Source organism: Ursus americanus, chromosome 36, assembly GCF_024610735.1.
Source record: "Ursus americanus isolate L20-20 chromosome 36, mUrsAme1.1.p, whole genome shotgun sequence".
NCBI lineage: Eukaryota > Metazoa > Chordata > Mammalia > Carnivora > Ursidae > Ursus > Ursus americanus.
Window position 1 is genome coordinate 13,209,827 of NC_142162.1, and position 24,128 is coordinate 13,233,954.

General features: G+C 47.7%; 1 protein-coding gene across 1 annotated transcript in view; it reads left to right on the plus strand.

Annotated features, from left to right (window-relative positions):
- Positions 1-24,128, plus strand: part of LIPC (lipase C, hepatic type) — a 154,054-nt gene that overhangs the window by 110,796 nt on the left and 19,130 nt on the right. The window contains exons 3-6 of the mRNA XM_045786879.2: positions 15,612-15,796; positions 19,728-19,910; positions 20,469-20,586; positions 23,401-23,634. Coding sequence (XP_045642835.1) covers positions 15,612-15,796; positions 19,728-19,910; positions 20,469-20,586; positions 23,401-23,634 — 720 coding nt within the window. The remainder of the gene's footprint in view (positions 1-15,611; positions 15,797-19,727; positions 19,911-20,468; positions 20,587-23,400; positions 23,635-24,128) is intronic.

The window sequence follows — 24,128 nt, forward strand, 5'->3', positions numbered from 1 at the left end:
CACTTTCCCACAAAAGAGATCACACTCTAGACGTCATTCTTACTTGACTTTTGTCACGTCACAATCCATTGAGATATCTTCTCAATCAGTCCACAGTGTTTGTTCAACACAGCTGCATGGTATTCCACTGAGGGACTTGTCCCAGTTTGGTTATCTGGTCTCCAGATGGACACGTGGGATGTTTCCAGGATCTTACAATTACAGACAGTACTACAGCGACTTCATACGTGTGCAGATACATCCACAGGGTAAATTTCAGGAAGGGAATGCTGGGTAAAGGGCAAGTGCATTTGTAACTTTCACGGTTGTTACCAAATCCCCCTTTATCATTACACCCTTTTGCATTCCTGCTAACCTCACCATTGAGGTGTGTGATCAAGTTCTTTAATGTTTACCAACCCAACGGGAAAGACCTGTGGTATAATTTTAATTTCTACTTTTCTTCTTCTTAGGTTGAGAATGGGTTATATTCCTTTTCTGTGAAATGCCCCTTTCTGGTCTCAGCCTATTTTTCTATGGGTTTCTAGTCTTTTTCTTCTTGATTTCTAGGCACTCTTTATATATCAGGGAGATAAGCCTTTTATGTTACTAGTTGCAATTATTTTCTCTTTCTGTTATTCATATTTTGACTTTGTTAATAATATTTTTATTTTATTTACTGAGTTGGCCACGCACAAGGTTTTTGTTTGTTTCAACGCAGTCTAAATAATTTTTTTTATTTTTATTTTTTTTAGATTTTATTTATTTCTTTGACAGAGAGACAGCCAGCGAGAGAGGGAACACAAGCAGGGGGAGTGGGAGAGGAAGGAGCAGGCTCTCCCAGCAGAGCAGGGAGCAGGGAGCCTAATGTGGGGCTCGATCCCAGGACCCTGGGATCATGCCCTGAGCCAAAGGCAGATGCTTAACAACTGAGCCACCCAGGCGTCCCTAACTTAACAATTTTTTACAGATTCTGAATTTTGAGTCACAGAGGATCATTGCTCACAAGGTTATAAAGGAATTTGCTCAAATTTTCTCCTACTCATTTTATGGTTTTCATTGTTTCATTTAAAAATTTGATCCATCAGGAGTTTTTCTGGTATATGGTGTGAGGTATGGTTCCAACTTTTATATCTTTCTATCTTTTGCCAGCTCTCTCAAAACTATTTATTTAAAAGCCCATCTTTACCCCACTGATTTGAGAGGCCACTGCTATCACATACTGAATTCCTACATGTATTTAGGTGTTCTGGATCTCTGCTCTACTTCTTGGGTCTATCTGTCCATGCCCCAGTACACATAGTTGGCATTATTGAATTTTTATGGTAGGTTTTATTATCTAGTAAGGACAGCCTTCCTTCATAGTTCTTTATTTTTTCTTTTGTGGTCTTCTTGGCCATTATTGACAAACCGAGCTCTGTCACTTGGGCTCTCTCCTTGCTTCATTGTTGTATTGTATTCTCTCTCCTACAAGGAGGTCAGCCTATAACAGTGGGCTTCCAGCCAGAGAAAAAGCCAAGCACAGCTCACTCCCCAAACAAAACAGAGGCACTCTCCTCCTGGGAGAGTCTCAGTAAGGTATGTCCATGCACCTATTTGAGACAGATGTGTTGGAGAAAAGCCAAGTATGAGACCTATATCTTCCTAGGGGCTGTACCCAGCAGATTCTTAACACTGACCTTCTGGTCCATTTGACCTTTTGAAATGGAAGTGATCCCATATCACTTAGACATGAAGAATCATCCTATCTGATATGCTGTCTGTTCATAATGTATTGACAACAGGGCGCGGAAGGAACCCTCGAAGAGAAAGATGTAATAGCAAACACCAATCACTACTTCTGTTACCACCAATACCGCACAATAACCACCTCTATTCTTTGAGAACTTGCCATATTCCAAGCATGTGGGAGGCTCTTTACACGTTTAACTCACTCCGAAGAGGGGCCTCTTTTTGGCACAAAGGCTCAGCATCCTTGCCAAGACATGTGACATGCTGCCTAAAAGAAGTAAACAGAACTCACAGGAAGGTGCTAAATAGGCTGGCAAAAATCTTTGCGAATATAAACCAACAAGTATCTGGAAGGAACTCTGTTGGGTCAAGTCATGAGATGGAAGAGATCTGAGGTAAGCTTTGAAAGGAGAGAGAAGCTGTGTATTGAATGTCTACAGTAAACACTTCAGCGAGTCTCATCTAGTTCCCACAACAGCCCTGTGACATGGAGATTCGGGGTGGCAATTTAAGAGAAAGAAAGGGAAGCTCCCACAGGTGAAGTGGACTTTTCAAGGTAACACAACTGATAACTGATAGAGACTCAAATGCAGGGTCAACTGCCTAAAACCAATGCCCCTCCCCCCACACTACTCTGCCTCCACCATTGTTTCCCACGGTGCCCCAGAAATTGTTGGAGTACATGTCCATGGTCTGACAGGGTCTGACATGGAGCAGTCAGACATGCCCAGACACAGGCAGTGAAGGGAGGACAGGGGTGCAGAAGAATATCGTAGGGAAAGTGAAACAAGGGTAAAAGCACATGGCCAAAAAGGTCTGGCAGTCTCAGAACCTAGACATACAGAGGGAGAGGGAGAGAAATGGGATTCTGGGCCTGGTTTGATTTTTTTAGCCAGCTGTTGGCCTTGGGCCAACCACTGAACCACTCCTTATTTCTTCATCAGGAAATGAACCCACAGGTGATGGGAACAACTGTGCTGCAGACCCCAGGGCCTGGGGCGTCTCAAAGGAGATGCAGTCTCAGAAAATCTGAAGGGCCCGGGGTGCAGGCTACAGCCATGATGTATAGAGGTGACCACACTGGCCACACATGGGCCCATTTTTCTTCCACATTCCATAGTCCTTCTCTCTCCATAGGACCACCTCTTGATCGGAATCCCCAAGATGAGCTGGGGAACTGGTGACACTCCCTACCCATGGGATTCCTCTGGCTGCCTTCACACCAGCCGCCCTACGGCTGAGCAGATGCCTCCTCTATTCTTCTACCATCAAAACGCTTACCAAGCTGTATAACCATTGTCTACTTATGTACTTCCACCAAAAGTCCATGAGCTTCTTGAAAGCATGGTCTGTCTTCTTCACGGTTATATCTGCACTGTTAAGCACCATCCCTGCCACATAGTAAGTGCTCACTTGGTGTGTGGTGACATGAACGAATGCTGGTTCATCATCTCTAAGATCATACCCAATGGCCTTCTCAGTCCTGGGCCACAGCACAGGGAAGCCCCAAGGAGACTCAGGGGTGGGGTCTGGCTCATTTCCTCATCAGGTGGACCCCAAGTCCCTGCACGTGTGTCAGCTCACATTCCCCACCCATGGTTTACTTTTGCCTTAAAGAGTAATCTTGCGGTTGTTTGGCCAAGTTAATGCTTAGTGCTTTCCTTGTGCTGCAAGTATTTACCTTCGCGAAGCATCAGCTTCTAGCACAGGAGAGGAGAGCATTTCTGGGGGACACAGAGCCAGGAACTCCCAGGTTACACTGCTCCAACTCTCACTTTGCTTTTTGAAACCTGACTTCACGAATACTTCTCTCTAGCATCTTTTCCTCGTTGCAACTCAGAGATGGGACAGTCTCAGGACTCACACATCCTAGACCCAGAGGGACCCTGGCATCTTCTCCTAACCCCTCAGTTTTCCACAGGTGGAAAGGGAGAAAAGCCAGGTCTAGAATCCTGGTCCAGCTGATTAAAGGAGCCAAGGACGTCTCACTGTACCACCATGGAGACCTCAGAGCCGGCTGTTTCCAACTACTCATTTTCCGGATGAGGAAACTGAGGCCCAGAAAGTTAAATGACTTGCTTAAGGTCAACGAGGACAAGTGAACAGGAAACATAGAGATCTGCAAACACACAGTCACACCAAGAGCCAAATACAAGTGACACAATTCTGAGTGTCTAACGCCATGCCGTCTATAAAAGCAGATGCAGTGGACCCAAAAGAGAACATGTTCAGTTGCTTGCCTCATGTGAAATGTCTCCACTTCAGGCTCTGGGCCCTCTTCAGAGTTGCCACCTAAATGCAGTTCAACATCGCCACACTCATGACCACGGAGCACAACTCTAAGGCTGATTTCAACAACCTCGTGGTCGGCAACCGTCCTGTGGGTACTGAAGGCCTCGCAAAGGGTGCTTGTGGGTCTGGGCGGGTGCCGAACCTCCGGGACCACAAGGGAGCCACCCTCCACACAGGGCCCAGCTCAGCTAAATCCTGTGTGACCTCAGTCAAGACACTTACCGTGCCGAGACCCACATTTCCCTTTGGAATAGCACCTACTGATAGCGGTGTCATGAGGACTGGATAAAATAAGGTGTTCTGAGTTGCTGGTAAAAAGTTAATGATAGCCACATAAACAGCCTTTTATCCTGCCTCGCCGATTCCACTCACTCCCCTGTCCCCCATCATCACCTTTAATGAGAACATTCAGGGTCTTACGGGGTTCTCTGGGTTGGTAATAATTGTGGCTGATACTCTATGGGGGTCTTCCTTGTAAAATCGCTTCAACTCCCATGTCAGCAAAATGATCTCACCATTTAAACAAGTGATCCCACGCCAGGTCGTTCATCCTAGTGGAAGTAATTCTCTGAAACAGAAAAGCTCGCTGCTTGAAGTTCATTGCAGCTCTGCTTATAAAGGTAAAAAACTGGAAACATACTGCTTGTCCCAGATAGGGGAATGGATACCTAAATCATGAAATACCCCCCCGTGGAATATTACTCAGCCTTTAAAAATGAGGAGTAAGAACACTGTAGGAATATGAAGAGATGTTTATTATAGAAATGTGAAATGAAAAAAGCAAAAGGCAATTCTATTTGTGCAGTTACATGTAAAATATATTTGCTTCTGGATACAGAACAGAAACATGGGGAAATAAAAGTTCAATCCATTAGGATGATGAGAATGGAAGTATATTTTTTTGAATTTTGTTTTCTGCTCTTACTCTGCTTTTGAGCAACAAATATCTTTTATAAAGACTAGGGACAAACACCTGATACTTGCTCCAGAAATGACTGAGCTGAGAGAGACCTTCCTTTGTGGGAAAATGCCTGGCACAGAGAAGGCACTCGGGAAGTGATAAAGAGAAGAATGAACAAGTAAACAGGAGTAAACAGAGTACCCCCAACTTAACACCAGCACGGAAGCTGTGCCACTGGGAAGCCAAAGTAGACCAGAAGGATTGGTGCTCTCTTTTTCCATTCAAACTCCTGGGCCAAGGTCTGTTTGGAAAAGCCATCCTGAGTCTGCCCTTTCTAGGGAGCTGAGAAGAAGAGGGACCTCAGCCGGCACAAAGTAAGATAAAGTATTAGAAGGCCTAGCAGAGCATCTGCACAGAATAAACGCAGAAGTTGGCCACTTGTACGGCCATCGGGAGTGCGCAGAGGCAGGGCCGGATGAAGAGACCGGCTGAGTCTCCACTGAAGAGACATGGGATCCCTGCCCACCAACACTCCCAGTGTGCTTCCGTGAGGTGGGTGGCTTTGGGCTGGGATAAGACTCAAGTACTCCTTGAGCCCTTGACCGGGATACATCCGACGACGCCCTAAGCCCCATAATTAGAGTTAAGGTCCTCTGCCCCCAACTCCTGTTCTGTTCCTGTCACTTGGTGATTGTGTAGGTCACGTCAAAGACAGAGGGATAAGAGGAAATGAAGACCGAAGTCAGGAGCTAGGCAGCAGTCATGCATCTAAATAAAACTCTGCAACAAGAACATTATTCGCTTAATCTACTAAAACAGCACTTGGCAACCTGATCTTAAACCAAGATCCACCATTCCAAGAGCTGTGGAAGGACCTGTGACTGTCCAGCTCCTAGGCAGTGTCCCCCGGCCTGACTCTGGCCAGACGCCAACATCATAGCCCCTCGGCTGTGTGAGAATTCTAGTGCTACCTCTGTGACAGAAGGAAAAGACATCTGGTCCAGGGGCGCCCGGCTGGCTCAGCTGGTGGAGCACGTGACCCTTGATCTCGGGGTTGTGAGTTCAAGCCCCACACTGGGCATAGAAATTACTTTAAAAAAATATGTATTCTGAAGATGAGGCTGTCAGACAAGAGCTCTGGCAGGTGTTTGAGGGCATCATGGGACTTGTAGTTTTCGTACTCTGGTCACCTCAGTTGTTTGGGGCCATTCCCCATAGGCATGCCCCAGCAACTCTTCTCCATAACTCAAGCCTCACTCCCTCCTTGACATCCAGGGGCCTTACTTGGAGGGATCAGCCTTTGTGAGGCACAGTATGTGAGTCCTCTGAGTTTGACACCAGTGACAGGAACAGAGTCCCCAAAACATGGCAGGGATATGGGTTGGGACTCTCTCCCACCACAGAGTAAGAAGACGCTGGCTTGAATGTTTGGGGGAGCTGAGTTCTTTTGATTCTGCCATTTAACCAGATGCCCGGTTTGGGGCCTGTCAGTTGGCCTCTCTGGGTCCCAGTTTCACCTGTAAAATGAGGAAACTGGACTAGATTATTATTACCAGTAAGAGGTCCCTGGTCCCCAGGGAATAATGGTTGGGGGTGGGCAAAGGGCATCACTGACTATATTCAAACAAGCTGTAAGGGAACAACACAACTAAATGTCGAGTTTCTTTGCTTTTTGCTGGAATTCTATCTGCTTGTTGTGGTAACACTCATTCTCTCCAGAGGATTAGAAGAGTAGACGGATGGTGTTCTCTAGATCCTTATTTAATAAAAGCAGGAAAATGAATTAATCCACAACAAATGCAGACTGTTGGTGACGCATAGAGAGAGAATTAAAAGCAGGCAGTAACCAGGCTGGATGCCAGGACACTGCACAGTCTCTGGGTCCCTTTCACCCCCAAGCCTCTGGCCAGATGATTTGCTTTCCCAAGGACAGCCTCCCCAGGCACCACGGCTCATCCCTGGCCCAGAGGACCTTGTAAGGGCCTTCCAGGTATGCCAAGTGTCCCTGAGGTCTTGGAGGGCTGGGCCTGTCCCAGACTGGTCTTATTTGGTTCAGAGTCAGGGCAGGAGCCCTCCCTGCCAATTGATGCCAACCCCCAGAGGACTCCGAAATCTCCTGCTCTGGGGAAGCCTGGGTGGCTCAGTCAGTTAAGTGTCTGCCTGTGGCTCTGGTCATGATCCCAGAGTCCTGGGATCAAGCCCCACATCAGTCTCCCCGCTCAGCAGGGAGTCTGCTTCTCCCTCTGCCCCTCCCGCTACTTGTGTGCGCTCTCTCTCTCTCTCTCTCAATCACTCTTTCTCAAATAAATAAATAAAATCTTAGGGAAAAAAATCTTGCTCTCAGGCCAGCCCCACCCTGTGCAAGTCACAACACAGAAAGCCTGCCATTCAGCTTATAAATGGGCTTGAACCCTGACTGATGTGGAGAAACTATGGTTGTAGGTTTTTTTGCAACCATTTTTTTAAATGTACATCTGAGGGACCATTACCATCATCGAGATACGGAACATTTCAATCCTTCCACAAGTTGCTCTTTTGCTTGTCCATGCCCTGGCCCCGGAAAGCACAGGGCTGCTCACTTTCGCGAGTTTGGTCTTCTCCAGAATGTCACAGAAATGGAATGATAGCATATGCAACCTTCCAAGTTGGGCCTCTTTCGCTTAGCGTGATGCGTTTTAGATTCATCCATGCTCCATGCCTGCATGTATCAGACATTTGTTCCCTCTCATTGCTGAGTGCTATTCCATGGTGGTCTAGTCCCTGTAAGCATTTACTCATTTACACAGTTGATAGCCATTTGCGTTGTTAATAGTTTGGGGCTGTTGTGAAAAAAGCTGCTGTAAACACTTGCATCTTTGCGTGGACGTATGTTTGCATTTCTTGTGGGTGAGCTCCGAGGCTGGGGCTTGCTGAGCCTTATGATACATTTACCTTGGTAAGAAATTGCCAAACAATTTTGCAAAGTGGCTGCAGCGTTTTGCAATCCGCCCAGCCGTGCATGGAAAGTTCTAGCTCTCCTACATCCTCACCTGCACCTGGTGCTGTCAGTCTTTCTCATTTTAGACATTTTAGAGGGGGAGAGTTGGTATCTCGCTGAGGTTTAAATTTGCATTTCTCTCCTGAATAATGATGTTGCGCATCTTTGCATGTGCTTAGGCACTATTCGTACATCTTTTTATAGGAAGTAGCTGTTTAAATCTCTTGCCTATTTTTTAATTGGGTTGTTTGTCTTTTTATACTTGAGGTGTAAGTGTTCTTTATATATTCTGGATAAAAGTCCTTTGTCAGATATACATATTTTCTCTCAGTCTGGCTTGGCCTTTCATTTACATCATGGAATCTTTCAAAGATCAGATGTATTTAGTTTTTCTAATTTTTCTTTCATGATTTGTGCTCTTGGTGTCCTAAAAAAAATCTTTGCTCTCCTCGATGTCACGAAGATTTTCTCCTGTTTTCTTCTAGAATTTTTGTGGGTTCTAAATTTAAGTGGGTGCTCCATTTCAAGATAATTTTCACCCTTCCAACAAATTTTTTCTGGCAAACTATCATAATAGTGAGTGTTTACATAGCACACCCTGCATACCTGGCACTATTACAGAATTTATCAATTCTAAAACAAATCTTCATGATAATTCTCTAAGGTAAGTACTATTATAATCTCCATCTTACAGATGATATGATAGAAAATTCAGACACATAAAGGTGAAGTAATTTGCCCAAGGTCACATGAGTCATAAGTGCTAGAAATGGACCTCGAACCCCAACCACATGGCTCCCAGTCTGGGTGCCTGACGCCACAGCCCCTTGCTGTACTGAGTAAAGTTTTAATGTGAGCAAAACCAGACCTAGGTCCTGCTTTCATGGAGCTTACCACCAAATAGGGGAGCTAGATATTTATGTAATGTCTCTCCAAACAGAAAATTGCAACTGTGAAATCACCTAAGACAACGAATAATAGGGAGATGTGACCAAGTGAGGAAACTCAGAGACATTTTCGCTGAGGAAATGAAGATCGAATTTAGATTTGGAGAAAGAATGATGTTAGCCAGGCAAATAAAACACAGCAGAGCGTGTCAGGCCAGGGGACCACAGGGGGAAAGACCAGGCAGAAAGGTATGTCACATACTGGATGCTGGATAATAACTCTCAGAATAATCATCAACAGGGATGGAAAATGTTATCATCTTTTCTCTCTCCACTTATTCACTCCATTGCCCTTGAACTAGAGTGGCCAAATCATCCCGTTTTGACAGGACAGTTGGTCACCCTATCTTGAATCTGTTCAGGGCAGAATGTGCCCACGACCTCGGAACCACTTTAGGGAAGTAAGCACCATTATCCCCAGAGGATTCCAGTACAAATGGAAAACTTTTCTGAATGGCACACTCTTTCATAATCAGACTTTTTGAAAGATTTAAAAAAAAAATCACTCTGATTCTAACCAGAATTGCAGGGGAGTAAGAAGAAAGTTTGGGGCAGGGGGTGCCTAGGTGGTTCAGTTGGTTAGGTGTCTGACTCTTGATCTCAGCTCAGGTCTTGATCTCAGGGTCATGAGTGCAAGCCCCACATTGGGGGAAAGAAAAGAAAAGAAAAGAAAAAAGAAAAGAGAAAAGAAAAGGAAAGGAAAGAAAAGAAAAGAAAAGAAAAATAAAAAGAGAAAGGAAGGACGGACGGACCACAGCTGTCAGTGAAGAGCTATGGCTACATTTGTTTCATAGGTTCCTTCCATCCTGAAGAGAGGACATGGCTGGTGGGGGGAAGAGGGTGGTGTTCAGTGTAATCATGAAATGATGGTCTTCCAGAGGACCTCTCTCATTTGTCCCAGGTCCGGGAGTACTTTCAGCAGTGCGTGTTAACAGAGTTCCAAAGTTAACAAATGACATACACACAGGTTAGCAACTTAAATGATGAATATGAAGATATTTCACAAACAACTCTGTGGGGGGCATATTAATGCCTGTGGCTCCTGTATTATGCACTTGTGTCCTGAGCACCAGCCACGGGAGGTGCTCAGCAAACGTGGAACTGAGCAGAAGCACCCAGCCCAGGCATCGTGGGCAGAAGACAGAGTAACTGACTCCCATCGAGGCCTTCTACTGCAGAACCCTTGGTTCCCTCCCGTGCCAGCCCAGCTGCCTGCAGTCACCACCTAATGATGTCCTTACCCAGAAGGAAATGAAATAATTTGTTCTTGTATGAAACATTAGGAACCCTCCAACCTAGGGGCTGACTTAGGAATGGAGAAATCACTTGCTGCAAGGAATCTAACATTAGAAATGCAGCGGCTACACCCAGCTTCTGCCTCCACCTGATTTCAAGGAAGTTTCACTGCCCAGGAACTTGCTATCATGAGAGGGCAATCTCAAGCCTCCTTTGGCTGTCAGGCCCTTTCCAGGTCACAGGAGGGTGACTCCCTCCAAGGAACTGACCTTTTACCTTTAATAGTCTCCCTCTCAAAACTAGAGCCTCACCCCCAGATTCTTATCACTGGTGTGTCTTTACCTCTTCTAAAGACTTGAGAAAATAACAATTGTAGAAGACATACTTGGAGAAGCAGCTACTCCTATGGAATACACTTGGAACACATGCCCCCCAACCCCCCAACCCTCACCGCGCCACTCATAACAGAATCATTGGGTTGTCTCACAACTTGCTCACAGAGTTGCCGTGAGGTTTCAATGTTAGAAAAGTGCCTGGCAGAGAGAAAATGCTCAATAAATATTAGCCTAAAAAGTACAGAAAATCAATTTGGATATACATGCATACACAAAGAGATACGCACAAGATCACGCCTAAGGAGCTAATGATTCTACTTTCGAAAACCTATACTAAGAAAATACTCATAGATTTTCCAGACAAAGATTTATGTATAAAGATGGTCATCAGGGCATTGTTTGTAATAGAAAAAAAAGAAACCCGAAACAACCTAAATCTCCAACAATGAAGTAAACAAACGATGCCACTTTTCAAAAACATGCTTTTGAAGAATTTGTAATGCTGTAAGAAAATTATCATGACAGGTGAAGAGGGATATGAAACCATTCGTGTAATATGATTTCAATTTTAGACACTCCAAATAAATATTTATGGAACTCCATAATGAAAGATCAGAAGGAAATACTCCAAAAATTACTTGTGTTTCTGTCCCAGTAATGAGATTTTTTATTCATTTTCAGCATTTTTCAAATTCTATATACATATACAATGAGTGTGTATTAATTCTACAAATAAAATATAAAATAGTTAAGAAGCTATTCCAATTTCACAATTTAAAAAAAAATGCATGAGGTTCTAGACTAGGCCAGTGGCAGGGGACAGAAAAGATAATCATGAGGCTGAGTCCTCAGTATTTGGTGACCCATGAGAGTCACCAAGGGGATAGAGAGAACATCCCAGAACAGCTCTAAACCTAGAATGAGCAGCAGGGCAGACAAATAATGGTGTTTTGCACCATAACAGGAAATGTAGAGAGAAAGGAAGAAGAATGGGTTGGGAGGAAAGAAAATAAATTCAGTTTGGCCTCACTGGGTTTGCAGCACCAAAAGGATCCCCTGGTAGAGGTGCTCAGTCAAGAGCTGGCTACATGCGGGGCTAAGGCCTGGGAAAGATTTTGGTATACATGTGGCTACGGGCGACAGCTGTGTGTCCGTGACTCCATGGCTTGGCTGGGGAGGTACCAGCATTCTCTGCGTTCTGGGAAAGGAGCGATCACACTCTGCTCCCATGGGGGCTCAGACACTCGGGCTCTGGAGCTCTATTCCTTCCTGCCACCCAAAATGTGACTGAGTGACCCCTGCCTCCCTCGGTCACAGAGACCACTGCTGGATTATAGTGAGGAGCCTCACAGAGGTTCACTGCGACTTACGTGCTGTTTGGCACTGTGGCTGCCGCTTCCACTGAGGACGGCAGAGCACTCTCGGAGTCAACCCCATAAAACTTGCTCCCACGTATTTTGTAGGAACGGTGCTCAAGAGAGTGGCCACCGTCTCGCCCAGTGGCCTTTTTTTCGCAATAACATGTAAGGAAACCGTCTCAAGCTTCGGGACCGGGAAAGTGTGAGCAACTGGACACTATGAATCCTATAACTGCTCCTGTTTCCTTCTCTGCTTTGACCAATAAGAAGCTCAGAATAAAAGCTGTGGCCCATCTTCAGCAACATTAGATGATCGTGTTGTGCACATTCTAGAGTGCTCATCTGTTAGCATTTCGGTCTTTGTTTGTTTTATTGCCCTTATTTTCTCTTTGTCCCAATTTCTTCCACTGTGAATCTTTGTGAACTTAAAGTCTAAGATTTTCTTCCGCGTCACACCCACCCATTGATTCGGTCTCTATCTCCTGGAGTTGTGCAAGGGAATTCTAGCAGCAACCTTTGAGGCTCATGTCTTCCACTAAATTTTATTCTTTTTAGGTACCAGAGCCTCACTTTCTTCAACAGTTTGTCCTAGACTTGAGTTCCTCAAGAATCTTTCATCCTTCTAGACTCAACTGATGCCCCACCTTCTCCTGACGTCTTCTCTAGGCCCTATTCAGGGGGTCCTTCCACGGCAGCACTGACAGCAACCACACTCGATGACTCGTTCTCATGCTTGCCTCTCCCACTGGAATGGGGACTCCTGAAAAACAGAGGTCATGCCCTCTGTGCCTCCAAATAGTACCTAGCCAGGGCCTGAGGCGTAATATAGTAATATATGTTTAGTAGGTTTTTGTAGAGAAAATAAATGCATACACACACACACACACACACACACACACAACTTCCTCACTCCTCTACATGCTAAAAGAAAGCCAAGTCCCCAGGAAGATCAAGGAGAACCCAGTTGCATTCAGTTGTTTGCGGGCCTATCTGACAACAGCTTTTCCACAGGACTCTGCTGATCAGCCTTGACGCCCTAGGCACCGGTCCTAGAGCTTATTCTCCCAGCTAAATCCAGAGTAAATACACATAAGACAGAATTGGTCCTGTGAGGGCAACAGGGATAAATTTTCACAGAAAGAAAGGATTTCACAGACCCAAAATGCAAGACGCCACATGCTCTGATTCGTACTTATTTTAACAGCACAGCCTTACACAGGTGCTAATTATGCGTCAGGCATTGTTCTGAGCTCTTTACAAATATCTTATTTAATCTTTGTAACAACTTCATGAGAGAGGTACTATTCTCATCCCCATTTTGTTTTCATAGATAGTCTTCTCAGCATTGGAGTCAACTATCCTAAAACAAAGGAAAATGTAGCTATTCCATCACTAAATAGAAGAAAATTAGTTACATTTAGTTCATGCCAGTGCATGAGTGGTTGACAAATCAAATCTTCGCCTTTGATGGGAGACCTGGATACATCATTCACTGAGCATTTACTGAGCCCCAACCAGCACTGCCCTCCACGAGCTCACAGCCTGGTGGAGAAAACAACACACACCGAAACGAATAAATTACCAGGCCCCGTGACAAGCACATTAGAAGCAAGGACCCAGTACAGCACTGGCGGCAAGAGGAAGTAATGACCTCCGGCTAGATGAGAAGGCTTCCTCGAGGGTGTCATGTCCGAGTTCCATTTTAATAGATGGTCCAGGACTCACCAGGAAGCCGCAGAGACAGAGGGGGGAGCAAGAGGGCCAGGGAAGGGGGAACCACTGGCCGTGGGCAGCAGGAGGGGAAGAGCTGGGGAATGAGAGATTATCACTGCGGTGGTGGCCTTGGCTGTGACACAGCGAAGCTCAAAGTCACTAAAGGATCTGAGAGTCATTCCTGTTCTAGGAAGCTTCTTTGAGTTGCAGCATGAGGGAGGAGGTCAAGACCAAAGAGAAAGAGAGAGAGAGAGAGAGACATGTTAGGGGCTGTTGCAATCAACCAAGCAAGACACAGTGTGCACCTGAGCTGGGGAACTGGACTCTAGGGATATTCGGGAACCCGAAGCTTCAGACTGATTGGAAGCCTGGTGTAGGAGTGCAAGGTGACACCCCAGCTTCTACTTAGAAGACCGGGAGGCTGGTGCGGCCAGTGAAATGGGGAGCATGAGCTGGGAGACCCCTGGCAGGAATGAGGACAACCTTGGGCAGCCTCTAAGCTTGCAAAAGCCAAACTGGGCAGTAGACATGTTCTTAATAATCACAGAGCAGTTATTCAGATTGTCACTCACATCTCCTTTTAATAAAATATGATGCATCTCATTCTGTCATCCTAGTGACAAATCATTGCCCTTTGCTGGAAATTAATAACCTTTCAAATGAATAACCTTTGGATAGGAAAATTGGTTTCATTAATACCTCCCCTTGCACTTTGTAGGTTCATCTTCTCTCTATTCTGCTGTCCCCTGAAACCAAAAGCCCAAGACTTATTGTTTGAGAAGCCTGAATGGCTTTATGCTCAGAACGAACGATCGGGATCCTTCGTAAATTAGGCTCAACTGAGTTCACTGACCAAAAATGCTCGTATACCCCTCAGCCCCCAGAGAGCCCACCCTGGGCTGAAAAAGAGGATGAGAGCATCCTCCCCCAGCTCTTGGCTTGATCCCTTGGCACAAAAGATGTCACCCACCTTGGTGGCCTAACCCTGAGAACAGAACACCTCCCCAGGCTTCCCCCAGCCCCTGAGCAGAGGTGTCTGTCTTTCACCAGCAGCATGGCCGGCCTGGTGGACTTGCATGACTGCTCATCACCCCACCAGAATGACTCAGGATTGGGAGCAGACTCCCTCAAAAGAAAGACTAGAAGATATTTTGAGAAAACTACTGAAGATAAAATCTTAAAAACACTTTTTCTCTCCCCTACCCCATTCTTCCGCAGTCTTTGAAAGATTCCGAATGGACACTCATTTATCCTTTTCTGCTGAAAAACTCCTTAGCAGCAGCCTTATCGTCTAGGGCATAAAGTCCAGACTCCCCAGCATCCCAGCGCCCCGGACACTCTGGCTACCCAGGCTTGTCTCTTTCCTCCTCGTGCCCACAAGGTGCCACCCTCTGAGCCCTAACTCTTCTGTTCCTCCGGCTCAGAAAGCCCTGCTCCCTCCCACCACCCACGCAGCCCCACACACAAGCCCCTGTCTATCCCTCCAGACAGGATCGGCATCGTTTTCCCTGAAAAGTCCTCCCTGAATGTCACTCCCTGCATCAAGCCGAATCGGCCACTCCTTTCAGATCGTCTCTGCCCCAACCCTACCTGGTCCAGGCAAGGCCACATGGCATAATGCGTCTGCGAGTGAGAACAGGCTGAACTACATGGCCAAACGCACGGTGTCATCTAACTAAAGTGTCCCAGTCACTGTCTCTGCAGTGTAAGGATATAGGCAATTGGAATCAGAGGGAGCTCGGTTCAAACCCTGATGCCACCACTTACTGGCAGGTGATTTGGGGTGAAATACTCATCTTATCCAATGGCCTCTTCCATATCCCTATTGTCCAAGAGGTACTCCAATATCCGACTGGCTGAGCCCATAGTCAGGATGGCAGGATATAGGATCTGGCCCCCTCTACCTCTGTGTTGGGTTCTCGTAGGTCAGCCTTCATCATCTCCCAGGGGAGAAGTGGCCATTCTGCTGGACATGCCCTCTTGGGTTCCCCAAAGCTGCAGTTCATGCCTAGTAACTGCACCTCCTAGTAACCTCCTAGTAACCCTGCTGGCTGGTGCTCTTAGAAACCTCTGGGCTGTCCCAGAGCTGGCAGAGGTGGGACAGAGGCCAGGCTAAGCACTGTCTCCAATCGTACATTCCAGAGCCAGTTGGAAGATCGAGAGCTGTTGAAACAAAGGAAGCACTGCAGGAGACAAAGACCAGATTCCTGCTTTTTGAAGACGAAACGGATAAGGGCTGTCAGATTCGGCTGAATCACCCAGACACATTACAGCGGTGTGGCTTCAACTCCTCTCTGCCCCTGGTGATGATAATCCACGGGTGGTCGGTAGGAAATGCTGACATGCCTTTTTTCTCTCTGCATTTACATTTTCTGCTTTTCTCCCTTGTGTGTCCAATTTCAATAAAAAGATAGGGAGCCAGTGATGATAACTTCATGCATAATATTAGTAAAGCTCTCTCTAATTTTCCGAGTACTCCCCACACAGGATCTCATTGATTATCTCGATCCCATGAATAAGCAGGATAGGGAAAGTGTAATTACCTCCATGTTTCAGATAATCAAACGTGGTTCAAGGAGTTCACACAGCACATGAGGGCCCAGCAGTGATTGCAGTCCATGCAGGTGAATCTGTCTGTTTCACAAGAGGAGATAGGAAGCCACTGGGAAACATAGTCTCCCAGTGAAATATAACTGTAAGGTTTAAATGCAGCTGCAAATAACAGAAACCCAATTGGCAACAGTTCAAATAAAACAGAAATTTGTTTCCATTTCACACAGTAGTCTAGAGATATGTAATCCAAAACTGGATAAATGACTTTGGTCAATGAACTCCTCAGGGACTCAGCTCATTTCCAGCTTACTACTCTGCCATTCTCAGAGTGTAGCCTTTGTCCTTATAGTCCAAGATGGCAGCCAGAGCACCAGCCATCACATCTTTATTCCAGGTAGCATAATTAGTAAAAGGTATACACAAAGGAGTCAAAGAGCTGGGAGGTTTTTTAACAGCTTTCTTGAGATACTATTCATATACCATATAATTCATCCATTTAAAGTGTAAAATTCAATGGCTTTTGGTATAAAGGAGTTGTTTTTTTAGGTTAGCTACCCAGAAGCATCTATAAAATGCTTCCAGTTACATTCATTGGCTATACCTAGGTAGAAAGGTGACAGAGATATGTAGCCTCTTAGATAAGGTGTAGCCTTTTAGGGATGCTAAAAATCCTGGACAAAGGGGAGAAAGAATATTGTGGGCAATGGTTGAAATCAAACTAAGCAAGTACTTGTCTCCAAGGGGAAATCCTGCCTCCCTGGTTCCCAACCAACCCACGAGTTGAAGCTTAGTTCACAACTTGAAACCTCCAGAGATTTGGGGATCTATTTCGTGACTTGGAAACCTTTTGCTGCCATCTACTTGAAAAATACTCTTGAAACCCTCATCTATCCTACTGTAGAAAGCAAAATGAGCCCGTCTACCCACCCGCCACTCTTTCAACATTTGTTCACTGAGATCCTGCTATGTGCAGCCTCATAGCCTTCCCATGAACAATACAGACCCCGTGCCTGGTCTCATGTGGTAGTGGGGAGCCACACGATGCCACGGGGGTGTAGCTACAAGGTGGGGTGCTTGCCACTGCCGGGGGGAAAGCAGAGGCACCCCTAGCCTTCTAGCAGCTTCCCCCTATGACTGAAGGGGCTCCCACTCTAGGGAAGTGGGGGTTCCACACACCCCAGGGTCTGCAGTGAAGGTGGTGATGGCTTTCCTGCCCCTAAAGAAGGGACCTAACATAGATTGAGGCCCTACCACAAGTTAGGCCCTTTACATTACTCATCAACCTGTTTAATCCCCACGCCTCCCTCCGAGGTGGGTTAGTATCTTGTAGAAGAAACTGCACTCAGAAAGGTCGAGCAGCTACCATAGTCACACAGCCAAGAGTGGACAGAGATTCAAACCCAGAACCCCCACGCTCCAAGCTCACACTCTCAAAGACGCCCAGTTCACCGGGCCTGTGTCAGAGGGGTCTGACTGGGCTCCCACCCCCAGCAGGCTTCACCCCACAATCCTCACTGCGGCTCTCTCCTGCTGGGGTAGCCGCTCAATCCACGTTTCTGTAAGAAAAACAGAAGAGGAGACAGAGGGCAGAGCTCTAAGAAGATGGAAACTGTTTTAAAGGAAACTAAAGATCAGTCACGGAAAGCTCCCCTGGGGAGCCCTGGGGGGGGGTGGATAGGGATTAGAAGGAGTCCAGTCACGGTAGAGAAGAGTATCCCATTGCTTCAGCGGCTTTAGCCATCGGACTTTCCTTACAAGAAAAAAGAGAGAAGGTGGGAAAGAGGCAATGCATCCCGAGGACAGATCTGCAGATGGCCAGCCAGCCGAGTTAGAAGCTGGAGCCAGCAACTCAGAAAGGCTTTGCAGAGCAGAGCTGGGGCTTCTTCCCGGTGCTCTCCCCTCGGACCCTGCCCCCTTTACCCTCCCTGCCGCCGCTAACTCCCCCTGCCTCTACTCACTCCTCATGCTCCCCTCACCTTTCCCTGCCTCCTTCTCACCCTCCCTGCCCCCTTCACCCTCCCAACCTCCTCTCACCCTCCCTGCCTCCCCCCTCACCCACCTTACTTCCCCCCACCCCCTTCACCTTTCCTTGCCTCCCCCAATTCCCCCTGCCTCCTTCACCTTTCCCTGCCTTGCCCTCACCCTCTGGGCCTCTTCTGACTCTGCCTGCCTCCCCCTCACCTCTCCCTGCCCCCCACTTAAACTCCAGCAACACCCACTGCTTGTAGCTCCTTCCGCCCCCTGTGCTTTCTCTCCTCTTGGCCTTGGCTCAGCCTGCGCCTTCTGCCTAGCGTGTTCTTCTCCCTCTTCTCCTGCCGAACAGTATCCATTATACGGTAGGTGCTCCAAAAATAGTTGTTAACTGAATTCATGACTAAATAAATATCTGGTTCACAAATGCAATGTGAAGATAGGACCGTTACCAGGGTCCTTTCCCAGAACGAATTCTTCATTCTCCAAATGCAGAAGGGACTAGAACGTCTATCACTGGTGATAGGAACAGCAACAGCTGCGTCACTGGGACACTAATTCTGCAGGTAACTGCGTGACTAACATTTACTGAGCGCTTGCTGCCTTCTAGGCACTGTTCTAAGTGCCTCCCAGCGACAGACTGGTCTCGTCTTCACAGCAGTCCTGGAAAAGGCCACTACTGTTAGCCCCATTTTCCAGATGGGGAAAGTGGCCCACGGAAAAGTTAACCAAATTGCGAACAGACTGGAAGAGCTGGGATTTGAACCCAAGGTGCTCTGTCTGCATGGAAGGCACTGGGTGCACATTCAGAAGTGGTTGCCCCTGACCTCAAATGACCTGCCCCGTCATCAGCATGTTCTCCAGCCTAGCCTCCCCCCCCCCACCCCGGTCTTCAAGCACACCAGACTCTTCTCCCCCCAAACATACCACGGGGCCCTCTCACGGTCGTGCCCCTCTGCAAGAGCACTTCCTTCTGCCTGGACCGCCCTAGACACCCTGCCCACGGTCACCTGCCCACCCTTATTCTCATAAGTGAACTGCTGTTTATCTGTGCAGACACGTCTTCGTTCATGAACCCATCAGGAGGGCCCTGCAAGTGGGTTCTCGAACAAAGTGCACACACAGGAAGATTCTCCATAAACATGTATTGAGCTCCTGCCATGTTCCAACTCATGACGCTTTATTCCCTCAAAAGTGAGCAGACGCAGTGGGCAGGAGAGCGAAGGAGCTGGGATTCAGAGCCGTGGCTCAGCAGGCCTCCCGGAGCGGGGAGGTAGTAGAGGTGACCCTCAAAGTTAGGTCAGCTTTCAGCTCCTGATTACGCAGACTCTTCCATTACATTAAGGCTCCGAAACTCTTAAAATAGGGGCATGTTAAGAAAATGGTTCTCAGTTGGAGGCCAGGGGTAGCCCCCGGGGACATTTGGCAAAGCAACTTGTGGGGGAGAGTGTTGCTGGCACCTGCTTGGGAGAGACCAGAGATGCTGCTAGATAGCCTACAATGCATGGAACAGCCCCCACCACAGAAAGGATCTGGCCCAAAACATCCGTAGTGCCAAGGTCGAGAAACCCCAGTTAAGCCCTTTCTTTTGGAAAGAAGGATCCAGCCTTCACTAGCCAAGAGCTGGGAAAGAAGAAAAAAAAAAAAAAAGGTGAACAGGGAGAAAGCAGAGACTAGTATAGCACCCCGTGTCCCCTCCCGGTTAAGCTGACTACTTTGGGGGCCCACCGGCAGGTGGACCGCTTCCTGGAAAACTGGATCTGGCAGATGGTGGCCGCCCTGAAGTCTGGGCTGGCCCAGCCTGTGAACGTGGGGCTGGCAGACTGGCTCAGCCTGGCCTACCGCCACTACACCGTCGCTGTCCGCAACGCACGCCTTGTGGGCCAGGAGGTGGCGGCTCTCATCCAGTGGCTGGAGGTAAGGCCTGGCCCGCCTTCCTTTCCCCTCCCCTTCTCGCCCTTCTCCCTAGACAGTGAATGAAGCTGGTCTCCTAAGCATCCCAGACAGGAGAACCACTCAGCTAGCTCACAGGAATGGGAGGGCACAGCGTGGAGATGGGACACTGGGGATCCCTCAGATGCCTTGCTTGAACCCCTGTTTTGCAGAACTGTCTTCCTTCCCCCTCCCCCATCCACTCTCTTTTATGCTCACTCCCTTGGATGTGCTAAGGATCTAAACACACCCGTGAACCACCAAACCCACAGAAATGAACAGGAGCACGGTGCAGGGTGTTCACGTCCTGGGAAAGGCAGGCAGGCAGGGGGCAGCAACACCAAGCGGGGGTCCCAGGTAACTGAGCCTGAAAGGTGGGCGCCAGCAAGGTGAGAAGCCAGGTTTGGGTCAGGAGGCTGAAGTAAGGACCTCATTTGCCACCCGGGACAAAGAACAAGGAGGGGGAGCCCAGAACGAGCTGGACCCACACAAGGTTTCTGTCCAGCAGCTCTCCCCCGTAACCACCTTGCCTCCATCTTCCAGGAATCTGCTCAATTTTCTCGAAGCAATGTTCATCTCATTGGGTACAGCCTGGGTGCCCATGTCTCAGGATTCGCTGGCAGTTACATCGGCGGAAAGCAAAAGATTGGGAGAATCACAGGTAACCACACCGATAACCGACGGCGTGGAGCAGGACCCGCTTCTGCAACATTCCCGTGACTGCCACGCGCCCAGCCTCCTTCGCACTGTCCCAGGCCTGACCGCTGTCCTAGACTCCCTTTCCTCCAGAATTCAGAGTAAATCCCAGCCGCAACTCTTACTGCCTTTCCTCCAATGGGTACCTTGCATAGTCATGCCAAATAGGATCTGAAAAGCAGACTTTCATAACTTTTAACCAGGAAAGAATTTATTTTTCCATATAGTTTTAAAAGCCCAATATGAACAAGTTAAAGGATCACAGCCCAAAATTTGCAGTGACATTGGCCACATTTGTGCCTCAGTTTCCATATTTGTGAAACACATGAGTCTTACTCTGGGACCCATTTGGATTGAGGGAGGGGGCTCCACACTGACTTGGAAACGGCTCCAGATACCCAGGAAGAGCTGGGGTTGTGCAAGAAGGCCTTTCCTCCCAGGCTTCCTTGACGCTGACCTCATCCCCCAATGCTACCCCACAGTCCTGTCTGGAAGAACACATCTGATCGGATTCTTCCCCAGCCAAGTCCCCACAGATATCCATAGGATAAAACTCAGAAAGCCCAGGGGCGCCTGGGTGGTGCAGTCGGTTAAGCATCCTACTCTTGGTTTTGGCTCAGATCTCGGGGTCATGAGATCGAGCCCCACATCAGGCTCTGTGCTCATTGCAGAGTCTGCTTAAGACTTTCTCTCCCTCTCCCTCTGCCCCTCCTCCGGCACTTGCACACATGCTCTCTCTCTCTAAAAATAAATATATTTTTTTAAAAAAAGAAAGAAAGCCAGACAAGGCCCTTCTCAGTGTAGTGTTCCAGAGTTCTGCGACCTCTCCTCCCGCTGCTCTCTTCCTATAGTCCCGGGCTTCCATGAAACTAGGTCTTTCTCTACTTCACAAGAAAACACCTTGGCTTCCTATGTTTCTGAGCCTTTGCATGTCCTTTTCCTTTGCATGGAATATCTATTTTTTTTAAGACTTTATCCATCTATTTGAGACAGAATGAGAGCATGAGAGGGGATAGAGGGAGACGGACAAGCAGACTCCCCACTAAGTGGGGAGCCCAACGCAAGGCTCAATCCCAGAACACTGAGATCATGACCTGAGCCAGAGCCAGACACTCAACCAACTGAGCCACCCAGGCACCCCTTGCCTAGAATGTCCTACCACAACTTATCCACCCAGCCCCAGTCTACCTACCAAACTCCTACCCATCCTTCAAGACCCATCCTTCAAGACCCAACAATACTTCACAGGCTAAAACAATTCAAAGGATATTTAAGATGAATAGCATTGTTGTGACCTTTCATTGTTTTTTAAGATTTCTTTATTATAGAGAGAGATAGAGAGAGTGGGGAGAAGGGCAGAGCGAGAGAGAGAATCTCAAGCAGACTCCATGCTGAGCGTGGACCCCAACTCGGGGCTCGATCCCACAACCCATGAGATCATGACCTGAGCCAAAACCAAGAGTTGGATACTCAACCACCTGAGCCACCCGGGTGCCCCATGCCCCCATTTTATCAAGTAAGAACATTTTTGGCAGCTAATATCTACTATTACCATTACTTCACCAAAGAAGAGGTCGGTTTTAATGTAAAAAAAAAGACAGAAATAATGGTAGACATTTAAACGAAATAAATTTGTCATTGTGAGAACTCACTTCCTCATCCTTACTTTTTTGACCTTGCTAGTAACTGGGGAGACCTGGTTGACAGGCCGTTATTTGTGCCCCCAGCTCTGTGATTTAACCCTCAATAGGCTGGGGGTGAGCAGACCTCCACAGAAGGCCAGTAAGGCCTATCGCAAGGAACCAGTCCTAGAAGGCTGAGTCAGAATCAGAGAGAGGCAGCACCAGGCCCAGCACCCTCTCCACTCTGGCTGGTGTCGTGGGCCACATCAGGCATTATTAGCCAGGCCCGCTCATGATAGAGGCAGCAGGACAGCTAATTACTCCTGTCATCTCATACTCAGCCCCATGAAGAATGGAATATAAATCACACCAAGACATCTTTCATTTGTAACTATGGATGAGAGCTGGAGACAGGCGCTCTCACTGCCCCCTGTCAATTCCTTCACCCCCAACAGGGATGGAAGCCAGGGCTGATGTGGGACATCAAAGGGTCTTCCAGAGAGGTGAAGGGAGAAAGACAGAGGAAAAATCTTGAGCGCATAAATACTCCCCAATGACCGTCAGCTAGGAGCTGCCACTGGTCTCACGCACACGCATCTGTCAATTGACCAGGGCTCTGAGCAGTCCTATTTGCTCACAACATTTTCACCAGGGAACAGTCACGTCCCAAGGCTGTTTCGGACATTTCAATGAAATGACATTGGTGTGGGAGAAAAGCCAGCTTGTTTAGGGAAATTACTGACAACATACAGGCAAATAAATTCTTTCTCTGATTGGTAGGTTAGAACTACTTACAATAAGCACAGTGGTTTTTTGTATGCAAACAGATGCTCTTGAAAGTAGCTTGAGAGGTACTTAAAATTGATTTGCTTAAATAAATCAAGCATGCCCTCATAACCTTATTCCTACCACTGGATGTTCCTGCAGACCTCTTTCCCCATAGATAATGCACAGCCCATGTCTAATTTTCGGCACCATGAATTACCGTGGTTTTACTGCGAAAGGGTTATAGCAAGATTTTCTAGAGAGAGATTATCCCCTCGGATTTTCTTCTTCCTGCTAGCTCATGAATGTGTAATAGCATCAGAAAGCTAAAAGGAGCATTCTCCTTTCTTCCCCTTGCTCCCACCTAACCCTTACCCTTGCTTTCCCGTCAGCGCTGGATGCCGCCGGCCCTTTGTTTGAGGGATCTTCGCCCAGCGACCGCCTTTCACCAGATGATGCCAATTTTGTGGACGCCATTCACACCTTCACCCGGGAGCACATGGGCCTGAGCGTGGGCATCAAACAGCCCATAGCACACTATGACTTCTACCCCAACGGGGGCTACTTCCAGCCTGGCTGCCACCTCCTAGAGCTCTACAAACATATTACCAAGCACGGCTTAAACGGTGAGAAAGAAGGGCCCGGGAGAGACACAAGCGCGCATTGGCTCACACACCCCCCATACGCGCATGCGGCCCCCAGAACCGGTGAATCTCCAACCCGGTGGGACTCTGGGAAGGGTACGGGAACCCAGGGTGTATGGTCACCAAGCCCACTCAGACGGAGAGTGGTAAGGGCTGGGGTCCCTCCAGCAGGCCCTCCTCTTAACTGGCAGTGGTCATTGGAGCCCAAGCTCTGACAATGAGCTGGGGGCACCACCAGGAATCCCTACTTCTTAGCCCCTCCCAGTGTACCCAACAAAGTCTCTCCTGGGGGACGGACTAGCCCTTCTGCAAGTGGAGTCCTGATGCCTGTGGTTATTCCTCCTTCTCCAGAAGCTTCCACACCCAAGGGGCTCCCTGAATTCTGGGCCACATGAGGATGCACTTAGTAGATCCTTGATCGACAGCTTCTTGATCCTTGGTCTGACTAGAGTGGAAGTAAGTCTTCCCCTCCTGTG